Raw genomic sequence first — 14802 nt, 5'->3', positions numbered from 1 at the left:
GATGAAGAAAGGTCATTTGGCAAAAATTCAACCCATCCTGGCTTGATAACATTTCTCATCAAACTCGGAATGGAAAAAAAGAACTCCCTCAAACTAATAAAAGGCGTCTAAGATAAACCTGCAGCTAGAATTATACTTAATGACAAAAGACTGAATATTCTTTTAATACTTTCAGGAATAAGACCAGGAAGTTCGTTTTCACCACTTCTATTCAATATTATACTGGAAGTTCTAGCTATGGCAATAAGTCAGAATTTTTAAAAATCTATCTTTATTCCTTTACATATTAGGAAGGAATATTTATTTATTCGTGTGTGCATGTGTGTGCGCATGCACGCACACGTGCATGCATGTATTATATATAAAGGAATAAAGCTGTATTTATCCACAGACAACTTGATCATCTATGTAGCCAGTCTTATGGAAACTCCTTATAATACACTTGATTTTAGCCAAAAGGCTGAGAAGCGATGGAAACTACTTATAAATTATAGGTTAATTTAGCAAAGTTGTAGAACACAGGGAATGAATTCAATAGAATGGAAAGAGTAGAGAAAAGGACCCAGGAACTTAATGACAGAACAATAGAAATTATCCAGTCTACCCACAGAGAGCAGCTGATCAATGATTCTCTCTTCTCGATGATGTTTCTATCTCTCTCTTCCTCTCTGAAATTAATAAAAATGTTTTTAAAAAAACATATAAAATAAAAAAAATTGTGCCCTCACTATTTTAGCTCAGTGGATAGAGCATCAGCCTGTAGATCAAAGGGTCCCGGGTTCGATTCTGACCAAGGGCATGTACCTTGGTTGTAGGCTTCTCCCTGGCCCAGGCCCTGGCGTGTGTGGGAGGCAACCAATGGATATGTTCCTCTCACGTCAATATTTCTCAGTGTCTTTCTCTCTTCCATTCTCTCTAAAAATCAATGGAAAAATATCCTCGGGTGAGCATTAAAAACAAACTGTAATAATACTGTAATATCTACGTGGGTACTTGAAATATCAGAAGAAACACTTTGCACAATATAAGATTGTCTAACTGCTGTACTGTCCACCTGAGACTAATACAAAATAATATTGAATGTAAACTGTAATTGAATGTAAACGAATTAGGCTCAATGTATTCTGCCAGTGCTCCAAAAAGAAAGCAGCCAAGTCTGGATGACAGCACATCTGTTTGCAACATGGTTTACCGAATGTTTTAAGCCTAATTCTGAAAGCTGCTACTCAGAAAATAGGATTCCTTTCAGCGTATTATTGCTCATTTACAATGTGCATGGCCCACCCCAACCCAAGATCTCTGATCAACATGTACAATGAGATTAAACTTTTTCCCCCCCTTGCCTGCTAATACAATGTCCTTTCCACAGCCCATAGATCAAGGAGTAATGTTGACATTCAAGTCAATTATTCTTAACTCTTACACAGGCCCGGACCATTTTCAGTGGCTGTTACTCACAAGTGGCTGGCCTGGCCCGTGCTGTAGACTTCCTTAAAACCTGTGAAAGGTCTAAAAACCCCCAAACAAGCAGCGTCTGGCATCAGGGTACCCGGTAGCTCTTGCTAAGTGGCTCCAGGCTGGGAATAGGCAGCAGCTGACCTGGGCCTCCACTAGAGCCTCACCCAAGAGGCCCAGAACCAACACACACCTGGTGATGGGCTTTAGACCGCACCGTAGCCCCACTCAATTAGCGAGAAAATGACACACTCAGAGGGTTAGCAGAGAATCCTAGTCCATGCCGTCAGCCCCTTCCTAACAGCTCGCCCTCTGTAATCAGAGCCAGTCCTCACAGCCTATCAGCTTGGGGGTCAATTCCCAACCCACGGACCTGCCAACAGAAATCAAGGCTCTCCTCCATCGGGAGGGCTCACACTCTTTTCTCCACTGACACTACCCATCAAGCTTGTCTGCGAACAACGTTGGCCCAAAACGCACAGGAAAACATGTATGTCAGTAGAACCTGGTTAATTATTAAAGGAAAGCGAAGGTTCTACTGTATGCTCGTCCAACGGAAGAACCACATTTATTCCCTAAATAAGGAGCATGAGCTCACGTCGCTTCCGGGGGTTCTCGTGTCTTGATGGTGATGTGACAAAGCGCAATATTGATGTATCGCACAGTAATACACAATAATGATGCGATGATGTCTCGAGAACGATGCAATAATACACAATGGAGATGAAGCCACTGCATTTTTTTTAAAGCACAGGACACCGTGATCACTGGCCAAACGAGTGTTTTCACTCTTTTCTCCATTAACACTACCCATCAAGCTTGTCTGCGAACAAAATTGGTCAAAAATAGGGGAAAGGGGGATACTAACTTAGGCCCAGACCTTCCACATCCCTTAAAACAACCCCGAAGAATTGGAAGCAACCTGAATTTCTAACCACAGAATACAACGATTAATTGAATAATGGGGACCGTGTGGTGTAGGAAAAATAAAGGATGATTAGGGCTCTCCAGCACTTGGGGGAAAGGCTTGTGAAATTATGGCTAGGTGAAAATCAGCATATAAATTATATAGAGTAATCATTTCAACTACTTGAAAGACATTTTTTTTCCATATGCAAAAAGGACTAACCAGGCAGCACACGCGTTATTACAACATGTATTAGGAGTGTGGCATTAAAATTCATTTGATGAGGGAGATAGAATAATGGGAGGGAATGAGGAGAGAGGGAAGGAAATCAGTCCTTAGGCAATGAGTGGAGTGCGAACTGTTGCCAGGGAGACCGGTTACTAGGCTGAAATCGTGTAAATGGGAATTGATGAAATTCTACACCAAGGCAGAGGCTGTGGAGATTTAAAAAAAAAGAAGAAGAAGAAGAAGAAGAAGAAGAAGAAGAAGAAGAAGAAGAAGAAGAAGAAGAAGAAAAGAGAAAAGGAAATATCAAGGCCATTATTTTCTGTCAGAGAAAAACCATATCAGAAAGGAGGAAGAATTCTTTTTCTTCAAGAAAAAACACAGAGAGGGGGGAAAAAAATGTTAGATGACCCTTCTGACGATCAGAATAAATTACAACGGTGATATTTAGTGGACGTTAATTATTTCATCAGTGACGGCGCTCGCCTCTCTCGTCATCTTTTCTTGCAGCCGATGAGGTTGTCTCCATCACTGTCGTAATTTTAAAGAGGAGATGATGAGGGTGGAGAGGGCTAAGTGTCTTGTTCGATATTACATAGACAGTGAGTGGGAGATCTAGATAATTTCTACCAGCTATCAAACCATAATTAGACCCTGAAATACGTACTCAGTGCCTGGACAAGGATGGAGGGATATACAGTCCTGGCCCACGCATGACTGTTTAAAACTTTTTCTACCTTCCTTTCTTCCTTCCTTCCTTCCTTCCTTCCTTCCTTCCTTCCTTCCTTCCTTTCCTGTCTTCCTTTTTTTCCTTCCTTCTTTTCTCTCTTCTCTCTTTTTCTCCTCTTCCTCCTCCTTTCTCCTCTTCCTCCTCCTCCTCCTCTTCCATTTTCTCCTTCTTCGCCATATTTCTAGAATCCTTGTTCCTCTTCATGCTACTTACTTTGCTCTTCTGGTGATGGGGTTTTGCAGTGTTTGCCTCTCTGGGCAAGGTAAACAGTTAACAGGTGTACAGAATGAAGACTTAGGAATTGTCTTCCAAATTATTCAAGTAAAAAAGGGAAAGGGGAGTCAGGTTCACCCTTCAAATATGCGTTGGGGGTGGGTGAGGGGAGCTGTGAAGTCAGAGGAGCTGGTGATGGATCTACGGGACTATCAAAATGCGGGTTCTTGGGTGGCTCGGTGGTTGAACATCAACCTATGAACCAGGAGGTCGTGGTTCAATTCCCAGTCAGGGCACATGTCCGGGTTGTGGGCTCGATTCCTAGAGTGGGGCTTGCAGGAGGCAGCTGATCCATGATTCTCTCTCATCAGTGACATTTCTCTCTCTCTCTCTCTCTCTCTCTCTCTCTCTCTCTCTCTCTCTCTCTCTCTCTCTCTCCATCTCCCTTCCTCTCTGAAATCAATTATATATAGATTGTAATGACCATTTGCATATTCCATTTTTATTATATAGGAGATGTATTAGGACCTCTTTTCCACGGGAAGGGAAGAAGCACAAGAACCTGGCCTTCCTTGTGGTTCACACCTTGGGAGACACTGGCAGGGGAGAGAGCAAACCTTGGGAGTGTGCTGACAAGACAGACTGAAGAGAGCACAGGGCAGAGGAGCTGCATTGCCGGGAGACGTGTGCTATGAACCGCCCGTGGGAAGAGACAGGAAGAGGAATACAATTTTGATTTATAACTACTGTGCTACGTAAGAAACAGCGATACGATTAACAAGCAAAAAGTAAAAAATAATGAGGGATTGTCTGCCCTCTATGTGGTCAATAGGTAGTTCAGATCCTGAACTTATTGATAAGTAAAAGGCAAATAAATTAAAAAAAAAAACAAGAAGAACATCCCTTTTCAAAGTAATTTAGAGAAGCAAATTTTAACTCAGAGAGACATTCATTGTAAGAGGGCTGGCCTCAGGCATGAAATGCATTTATCTTTAGAAGATGAGTTACCAGCAGACCCTGTTAATGTATGTGAGAGAAACCGACATGAAGGGCATACTGGTGGACTCCAAACTTGTGAAATGTACATGAAGGCAACTGGGCAATATGTGAACAAATGAAATATAATTTATATTCTTTAATACAGCAATTCCATTTCCAGAAATATGTAAATCAATATTCAAAAATGAGGATGTCTATTGTGTCAATTAATACTAGTAAAAATGGGGAAATATTCCTAAATGCCTATCTATAAGAAATGCTTTAAATATTCTATGCCTAGTGAACATTAATAAAATGTTGAGCACTCCTTAAAAAAGTTTTGGCATGGAAATACATTTTCAACAGTCTAACCAACTGAGCTACCTGGCCAGGGCCAATACATCTTAAATTTATAAGTATGAAACAGTATTGTAGTTTTAAAAACTAAACCATAGACACTTAAGATGGGCAAAGACAGAGAAATCAGAAATATAAATAAGTATAAGACAATTGTCTGACCTTCCAAATAATTAAACAAATTCAGAGTGATAAACCACTCCCATATATCCAATTGTCAGGGATGAAAAAATAAGTACTGCAACGTTGATGAGAACACATACTACCATTTGCAGCCTGGAAATGAACAAGGCAAACCCAGGAAGTACACTGAAAATGCCCTACTTTTTCTGAGTTTCCACATTCAGGAATCAGGATGGAGCACGCAGTAAGAGACTAGACAATGACTTCCTTTTTAAAATATATTTTTTATTCGTTTCAGAGAGGATGGGAGAGGGAAGGGAGAGAGAGAATCACTGATCAGTTGCCTCCTGCACGCCCACTACTGTGGATCAAACCAGCAACCGAAGGATGTGTCTTTGGCTGGAATGGAACCCGGGACCCTTTAGTATGCAGGACGACCCTCTTATCCCTGAGCCAAACTGGCGAGGGCACAAGATGTATTTTTATGCCTTCTTGGGATAATAGTGACCCTTACCCTGATTCAAACCTGGGGTTACAACGGCCACGTCCCTGGATTAAGGTAATCTTCCCAGAGAAAACTCGAAAGACAACATAACATCTGGCTTGCTTTAGGACATTTTTGCTCACCCATTTACCAGCTATCACGAGGATCATGTTCCTGCGTTGCTCGGGGCAGAAATATGAACTTTGTTTTTCGAAGGAAAGGTCGCCGTACATTGCTGACCTGTCATGCAGCTCCTGGATGGGGGCGGAGCAGGAGCTGACACTTGTTTTCCCCCCACCTTGGACCCGAAGGGGAAAAAAACACCACCATCACCGGTGTTTCTATGTCCCTCTCCCTCTCCCTTCCTCTCTGGACTCCATAAAAAAATATACTTTAGAAAATAAATACATAAATAAATTGTACCCTAAGTCTAAATGACTGACGTGTCTATCGGGGAAAGGAGAAGAGTTATTCTGGCTGCACAGAATCGTGGGGGAGGCAGGCATGGACATACCCAAGTAAAGATAAGAGGTAGAGATTGGAGGTATTTGGCCACACGCCAAAGAATGTCTCCAGAATCTGGGAGAGGCAAGGAAGGATTCTCTCCCCTAAAGCCCTCGGTGGGAGAGTGGCCGTTCCAGCCCCTTGGTCTCGGATTTATACTTGACAGAAGGAGGAGAGGATAAACTGTTATGTTAAACCACCCACTCTGGTGATTTGTTACCACAGATCTAAGCAACTCTTGTGGGGGGGGGGGGGGGGGAACGCCTCACTGTTTGCAAAACAATTAATGCGATGCCTGCCATCCACCAGCCCAAGGATGAAAAACCATGGGATCATCTCCATAGATGCAGAAAAAAAGCACTTGGCACATCCAACCCCCGTCGATGAGGAAAACTTTCAGCGAAGTGGATAGAGAGGGAATTTGCCTCAAAATGATACAGATTGCCTATGGCAAGCCCACAGCTGACATCAGACTCAATGGTGAAAAGCTGAAAGCTATTTTTTTATAAGACAAGGATGCCCACTATTATTCAATAGAGTATTGAGAGCCCTAGCTACAGTAATCAGGCAAATGTTTAATGTGGTGAATAAATGAATTCAGCAAAGCATCCGGGTACAAAATTAATATGCAGAAATCAATCATGTTTCTATACATTAATGATGAATAATCAGAAGGGGGGGAAATGGGAGAAAACACCCCCATTTACAATTGCATCAAAAAATAAATTTAACCAAGGAGGTGAAATATTCTGTATTCTGAAAATGACTAGAGAAATAAATGAATGGATATTCCATGGATTGGAAGACCTAATATCATTAAAATGTCCATACTGTCCAAAACAATCTACAGACTCAATGCAATTTCTATTGCAATACCAATGGCATTCTCTCATAATTAGAAAAAAATAATAATCCCAAAGTTTATGTGGGTCCAAAAAAAGACCCTGAACTGCCAAAGCAATCTTGAGGAAGAAGAACAAAGTTGGGTGTATCGTGCTTTCTGGTTTCAACCTATACTACAAAGCCATACTAACTGAAACAGGATGGTACTGGCACCAAAAACAAAAAAACAAATAAAAAAAAACAAAAAAAAAAAACAGAGAACAGTGGGATGGAACCCTCAACAAAATACCAGTACACTCCAACAATATGTGAAGAAATAAAAAGAACTGTGCATCCCAAACTTGAACCCCGGGTCTGCTTGAACAGGACTTAATTTCCAGAAGAGCGTTGGCAATGAAGCAATCTCTTTTGATACGTCCCATAAATACAATAGATACGGAGAGGAAAACCATGACCCTCTGGTAACGGGCTTAGGTGGCCTGTTGGTCATCTCTGCTTCTTGTAGTGTGTGTGTGTGTGTGTGTGTGTGTGTTTTCAATGATTGTCAAGTAGTGTGGGGAGAAGGTCACCTTTTGGCTTTTCTTCCACTTTGTTTGTTTCCTCTGTGTCTGGAGGACACTTCTACATGTGTTTATGGGGACAGGGGTATTACCGCTATGCTGTGCGTCACTCTTTCACACAATGAAAAGTTATTCCACCCTTGTGGCCAGGAGGGTTCCCTTTGAAGAACCCCCCCTCACCGGGCACCCTCTCTGGGTGATGCGATTTACATTCTTCATCTCCCAAACATTGATTCCCTCTGTTCTCTGCCACAATGTTGTGGTTCTTCCCAGTATGCATTGCAATATATATTAAGAATATCCCATTTCTAGGAGACATATGTAATACTTCCAACAGTAAAGAATTTAAAAAGAATGTTCCATTGTTGGTGTGTGTGTTTTTTTAATAGTGTATTTTTCTTTTTATATTTTTATGGATTTCACAGAGGAAGGGAGAGGGCCAGAGAGAAACATCCATGATGAGAGAGAGCCATGGGTGGGCTGCCTCCTGCACAAGCCCCACTTGGGGATCGAGCACACCACCCAGGCGTGTGCCTTGAACGGGAATGGAACCTGATCTCCTGGTTCGTAGGTCGAAGCTCAACCACTGAGCCACACCAGCTGGGCTCAGTCCACTAATGGACTGAATGCGAGGATGGGATGACTCATTTGCTCGGGGCTCTTTTCCTTCCACCGCTTCCCCTCGCTGTGGATGGCAGAGACCCCCTCCCTCCTCGTTCTATGCCAGAAACAGAGGCAGCAGCCTGTGCAATTAATAGGGTTAGAGCCGCTGTTTTTCTCTTCACTCCATGGAGACCCGGGGAAAAGGTCTCTTATCCACCTGCAATCTTATCTCTGGTTCCCAGGTGACCTTTCCAAAGACCAGTGCTTGCGTGCAGGCAGACCAGATGCCTCGTGGATCTGGGCGTTTCAGTCCTGGGGCCTCCTCTGGCCAGCATCCCCCCTTGGGGGATACTGGAGAGGCCGAGGGGCCCAGGCCGGGTCCACCAGCTGTGAAAAAGCAGCCGTCCCTGGCCTCACTTCTTCTTTTCTAGCAAAAAGAAAAAGAAAGAAAGAAAGGGAACCAGGCTGCCAAACAGCTACTCATTGCACAGGAACGTCTCCCAGCCCTGCTGGGTGGCTCTGTGGTGGGACATCGACCTATGGATGAACCAGGAGGTCATGGTCGGATCCCCACCCTGGCTCCGTATTCGGTGTGGGGCGTGCAGGAGGCAGCCCATCGAGGATTCTCTCTCATCATGATGGTCCCCTCTCCCTCTCTCCTTCTCCCTTCCTCTCTGAAATCAATAAAAAAAATATACATTTTTTTTTCTTTTTTTTAAAAAAAGGAATTCTTCCAGGCATATGATAAGGCATTGCTCAATAGTTGGTAAGCACATTCCTAAGAGTGCTCTTTCTCAATCCTCGGGCCTGTCTTTGATCGAGGCTGCAGCCAGCAGCTTATGTGGACAGGAGGGAGCCAGGAGGATTCACATTTCATGCGGGATAGGGCAGGGGGGGTCAGGGGGGACAGGGAGCCTGGGCCTCTGTGCTGGGAGCATGCGCACTGTCCGCTGGAGTCTCTGGGGGCGACTTCCTCCCTTCCCCCTGGTCACTATGGAAACCAGCGCTGGGACAGGGCCTCTCCTAGTCCCCAGCCTGCCAAAAACAAGTCTGTCCACAGCTGTGGGATCTGTTTCACATTACAAAGTTTGAGGCAACCCACCCCCATAACCCGCCCTGCCCCAGAAGATTTCATTACAATGTCTCCATGTCCTTCCTGCACCCCTAGAGCTCGGTGGACAAAAATCTCCATGGAAGAGAGTCACCCCCTTTTCCTTGAGTTTGACTGGCAGGTGTGTTGTGTGTGTGTGGGTGTGTGTGTGTGTGTGTGTGTGTGTGTGTGTGTGTTGCAAACTCCAGGCTCTTTCGTATTACTTAAGCCGTTGGCCCCTGAGATGACTTATTTTCCATATCGAATCGGGAGGACCTGGGAGAACCCAGCCAGCCCAATGGATCGCTGGAGCTCCAGACCCCAAACTTGACCTTGAATTAAACAAGTCCTAGAAGGCCCTGGGGGTGGTGGGGGTGGAGAGGCTCCATGTTAGAGCGTGGCCCAGAGATCTCATAGTGGTCCCAACGCTCAGGCCCTGGCACAAGGGAGGAGGGAAGTGAGCTGTCCTGGAGGTGGGGGGTCTACAGGTGACCATGAATGACCGCACCAGAAGGGGGTGAAGTTCAGCTCACAGGGCAACGAGAACCCAAGCAGCCTTCTGGCCAGAGCTCTGATATCTCACAGCAGCCGGAGCTTTTATAACTTTATCGTTGTTTTTATAAGTCGATTGATTTTTTTTTTTTTAATACACAATGGTGTTCACGCTTTCACAATGGCTGTTCCCAAGTCTGAAGTGCAATGTCATGAATCCATTAACTCCGGGCAGGAAAAATAGGAGGATGCAATTTTAATAACCTTTCAATGGCAAAAGTGATGTGGCCCACGCTGAGCTGAGATTTAAGTAACTGGCTCAAACATTTTCATTAGTGAGGAGGGAAAACTATCTTCAATGGACTAACTAGTTTGCCTGAATCATTAGGAAGTAATAAATATCCAAGAGAACAGAAGAAAAAGAAAGGAAATGAATGGATATAAAGTGCAAAAAATGAGGATGATCTTGAAGAAGCATGTGGGCAATGCGCTGGTGTTGAGCCCTTCTTAAATAATAAAAAATGACAGAGCTGAAAGCACTCTGTGTCAGATGGACTGAGAGAAATAGAAATCTACAAATTAAAGAAGAACATGAAAGATGGGAACAACCCAACTAGAACATATCTGAAAGATATGTAGGAATTCACCTTGTGAAGGGAAATGTTAGGAAACCCTATCAGAGGGACAGGGTGGGGATGATCCCCCCCTCAAAGTGATTCAAGCAGGAAAATCCAAAGAGAGAGAAACAGCGTGGAAAATCCAAGTCAACCTACTCAAGAAAAAAATATATAGAGAGAGAAATGAGAAATGGGATACTAGAAATGCCCAGATAATATTGGATTTCATAAGCTTTGGGTTTCAAGGGACAATAACCAGACACAAGATACATCTTTTATTTTCCTTTTTTTTTTTTCTTTCCTTGTTTGGGTGGCATATTTGATTTTTTTTTATTTATTTTTTTTTTTTTGAGAGAGAGAGAGAGGGGGGAAGGGAGAGGTATATATAGAGAGAAACATCATCGATTGTTGGGGGGAGGTTTCAGCTTTGTTTTGCCCATTGCACACTTGTTTTTATAAAATACCCCCCCCCCCCCAAAAAAGAAAAGAAATTAGAAAACCCAGCCACCAATATGTTGCCTCTCTTGCTCATCATGTGAGGGAGAAGGTCAGATACCTATGCTACCAGGTTTGAAAACAAGTTCCGGGCGTGCCTGGCAAGTTGGGACCAGCCAGGCCCTGGGGGCAGGTGGAGGTGACATTTCCCGGGGAACTCGGAGCTGAGGTTGCAGGCAGCAGTCGTCAGCGGAGGAAGGAAGGGTGCTGGGCAAAACGTGGGGGTGGGGGGCAGATATCATATAAATTTCGGGGAGTAAACACGGCGATCTTGGAAGGATGGGCATTTTCATGGGGGAAAAAAATCAAATCAAATCAAATCAAATCAAAATGATCCCAGGGACGTGGAAAACAAAAATCAATGGCTGGTCCCCTGGCTGGGGTGCTCAGTGGTTAGCGTGCAGGACTAAGGGTCCCGGGTTCTCCCTTCTGGTCGAGGACACATACCGGGGTTGCAGGTTCTAGGTCAGGTGCATGCTGGGAGGTAACCCATCCATGGGCCTCTCTCTCTCCGTCTCTCTCCACCCACCCTTCCAACTCTCTCTAAAAATCAAGGGGGAAAATATCGCCAGGTGAGGATTCAAACAAACCAATCAGAAATAAACATATAAATACCTATTAAAACACACACACACACACACACACACACACACACACACACACAAATGTAGGGTTAAATAAAATACGTTAAAAAATAAAGAAAACCCATGACTATTCACACACTACCAAGGCCACCCCGGGGGAAGTCCCATGGGCCCATGGGGATTGACGACATTCGGCTATTTCTTTCTTTATTATTATTATTTTTATTGGTTACTTGATGGGAGAGGGAGACAGGGGGAGATTCACAGTTTGCACGTATTTTTACATCGCATGCTGGATTCGCGCGTGGGACCTGGGCCCTGGGATCTGGGCTCGAACCCGCAACCATGGCGCGGCCGGATGGGAGGGTGGGGGTGGAGGGCTGCCTTTTTGTGTGTGTGTGTGTGTGTGTTTTTCATTCTTTCCCTCTTTCTGCATGTCTCCATCCTGTCACCCCTCTGCTCTGGGGGAGCCTCAACGGGGTGGGCCTGGCCTCTGGGTCCCATGTCGGACCGACCGACCGACCGACTGACCACCAACACGTCATCAAGGAGACACCCCTTTCCTCAACGTCCCCTCGCACCCCCCACTCGGACACCCGGGCCTGGGTCCCTCTGGGGCAGGACTCCTCTCTGAGGTGATTTTGCGTCAAATGACGGACATTTCTCCTCAGAACCACACTTTTTCCCTCAGAAATGCGCTCCCCTCGCACCTCAGCCATCATCGTCGTCGTCGTCGTCGTCCGGGGAACACCTTACCTCGTCCCTGTCCAACTCCGGGGGGGGGGGGCCTCCGCTCAGCCTTCGCCCTCCCTGTCTCCCCGCGGCCCGCTGCGGGCACGCGGGACGGATAACTTGGGGTTCCATGCCAGTGGGGGGGCGGGTCTGGGCCGTCTTGGCGGTGATGGTGGTGAAGGGGGGCGCGCCTCGCCACGTTCCCGCCCCGTCGAGCGCGCGCCGCCACGCCACGCCACGCCCCCCTCCGCAGCTGGAGAGGGGTGCGCGCGCGGGCTCGCGGCCGCGCATGCGCAACTGTCCGATCAGTCCGAGCTCCCGCCCCGTCGGGCGCCGGGCCACGCCCACCTCCGGCGCCGGGCCACGCCCACCTCCGGCAGCGGAACGGCCAGGCCGGCGGCCGCGCATGCGCAGTGCCCCCGTTCCGTCCGAGCTCCCGCCCCGACGGGCGCCGGGCCACGCCCCCCTCCCGGCAGCTGGAAGGGAGCGGCCTGGGCTCGCGCGGACGGACGCGGACGCGCGTGCGCGCCCGGGGCCTCCCTCCCGGCCCCGCCCCCGGCCCGCCCGCCGCTACGGAAGGCGCCGCGCGCCCAGCGACGCGCACTTCCTCTCCAGACGCCCGTCTGCGAAGGGAGAGCCGAGGGCACGCTCGACGGGAGCAAGCCGCCGCCGCTTTGCTGGACGCTGGCCGGACGCGGAGGCCCCGCTGCCGCCTTGTCTCCGGGAGCAGGCATGTCCGAAGCAAGTAAGCTGGGGTGCGACCCCATGGAGGCCGCCGCCGCCGAGGGCGAGGCGCACGGCGCCCCCGCGAGTCCCGGGGGTCCCTCCGAGGCCGCGTCCACGTCCGAGGCCGCGGGGCCCGACAGCCGCCCGCTAGGCCCCGGCGACGCCCCGGCTGCCTCGCCACCGCCGCCGCCGCCCGCCGCCGCCGCCGCCGCCGAGGCCGGGGGCGACGAAGAAGACCCGAAGGCCCCGCTGCAGGCCGCCGCCGCCGCCGCCGCCGCGGCCGCCCAGGCCCAGCCGGCCCCGCGCGCCGGCCCCGCCGCCGCGGGCCCCGCCGCCGCCGCGCCGCCCACCGCGGCGCAGCTGGTGCAGAAGGCGCACGAGCTGATGTGGTACGTGCTGGCCCGCCAGCAGCGGCGCGCGGCGCTCTGGTTCCCGGACATGGTGCGCGACGTGCTGAGCGGCGGCTACAAGAAGTGGTGCCGCAGCATCCTGCGCCGCACCAGCCTGCTGCTGGCGCGCGTCTTCGGCCTGCACCTGCGCCTGGCCAGCCTGCACACGCTCGAGTTCTCGCTGGTCCGCGCGCTGGAGCCCGCCGAGCTGGAGCGGGTGGCGCTGGGCGCCGCGGCCGGCGGCGGCCCCGGGGGCGCCGGGGGCCGCATGCCCATGATGGGCCTGCTGCTCATGGTCCTCGGCCTCATCTACGTCAAGGGCCGCGGCGCCCGCGAGAGCGCCGTGTGGAACGTGCTGCGCATCCTCGGCCTGCGCCCCTGGAAGAAGCATCCCACCTTCGGCGACGTGCGCCGCCTGCTCACCGAGGAGCTCGTGCAGCAGCGCTACCTCAAGTACCAGCGCGTGCCGGGCGCCGAGCCCCCCGAGTACGAGTTCCTGTGGGGCCCCCGCGCCGCCCGCGAGATCACCAAGCTGCAGATCATGGAGTACCTGGCGCGCGTCTTCAAGAAGGACCCCCAGGCCTGGCCCACCCGCTACCGGGAGGCCCTGCAGGAGGCCCGGGCCCGGCGCGCGGCCGCGCCCCCGACTCCCTGCCCCCGCAACAGCTTCTCCGAGGACTAGCTCGGCTGGCTGCTAGCTCGCTTGCTAGCTGCTAGCTGGGTCCTCGGAGCGAGGCAGGCAGGGAAGGAAGGGGGGGAGTCCTCCTCTCTCTCTCTCTGTCTCTCTCTCCCCGGGTGTTTAACCCTCTCTCACCAGGCTGGTGGGAGGGGGGATGAGGGAAGAGATCTGTGTAGAGTCTGGATAGAGGGTTTTGCAGCAGCAGCAGCAGCAGTCTTTCAGCAGCTGTGAACAGGTTTTAAGTTTTTGGTTTTTTTTTTCCCCCAGCTCCTGTGCTTTAAGATACCACCTTTGAGGAATGCCATCTTTGTATCTTGTTTTTCAGCCCTCTTTCGGAGAAGGTAGTGGGTAGGAGGTTCCGACACCCCCCCCCCCCCCCCCCCGCATGTCTTGTTTTCTAAGGAACCTCTCTCTCTCTTGTTGGGTGCTTTTGGCTTTCTGTTGCTGCCTTTCTTGAATTTCCCCCCCCCCCACCCTTCACCCCCCACCTTTTGTACCAGAGATGTGCTAAAAAAAACAACAAAAAACACACAAACAACAGCCCACACGTGAAGCGTTCCATCATAATTCTCTTTCTATGGGACGAAGGACGTTGTGTAACATCGGAGTGGTGGACTGTGCCCCAGGCGAGTGGGGATGGGCGAGAAGGACTCCACCGGGAAAAAAGAAGAAAGAAGAAGAAGCTGGCCTTCGGGAAGACAAGGTTCGAGGAATAAGTGAAGGTTCCCTCCCCTCCGGCTGGTGGCCTCGCCGTGGGCACAGGCTTGGCGTGGACTTGGACTTGGACTGGTCTCATCCGTGTGGGCACTTGGCACCGTTGTTTGCTGAAACCCGAGTTACAACCCCCCCCCCTTCCCCTTGCCCCTCACCATCCCTGAGTTAAACTTAAAAAAAAAAAATGCACACAGTAAAGTTCTTGTGATAAACGATCATTTCTGGAGTGAATTGTGCTTTTTTTTAATCTTTTCCACTGCTGCCTGCATGGGGTGGGGCGGTTTGGGGGGGAAATAGGGGGC

General features: G+C 49.1%; 1 protein-coding gene across 1 annotated transcript; it reads left to right on the top strand.

Moving 5' to 3' along the window:
* The first annotated feature begins 12499 nt into the window (after positions 1-12499).
* Positions 12500-14469, top strand: NDN (necdin, MAGE family member). The gene has a single exon (XM_036437598.2). It carries the CDS (start codon positions 12725-12727, stop codon positions 13787-13789), a length of 1065 nt encoding a protein of 354 aa, XP_036293491.1. The 5' UTR covers positions 12500-12724; the 3' UTR covers positions 13790-14469.
* The last annotated feature ends 333 nt before the right edge of the window (positions 14470-14802 follow it).

Source organism: Pipistrellus kuhlii, unplaced genomic scaffold (genome assembly GCF_014108245.1).
Source record: "Pipistrellus kuhlii isolate mPipKuh1 unplaced genomic scaffold, mPipKuh1.p scaffold_m20_p_140, whole genome shotgun sequence".
NCBI lineage: Eukaryota > Metazoa > Chordata > Mammalia > Chiroptera > Vespertilionidae > Pipistrellus > Pipistrellus kuhlii.
The sequence above is the reverse complement of the archived record's forward strand: the minus strand, read 5'-3'. Positions and strand labels throughout refer to the sequence as shown.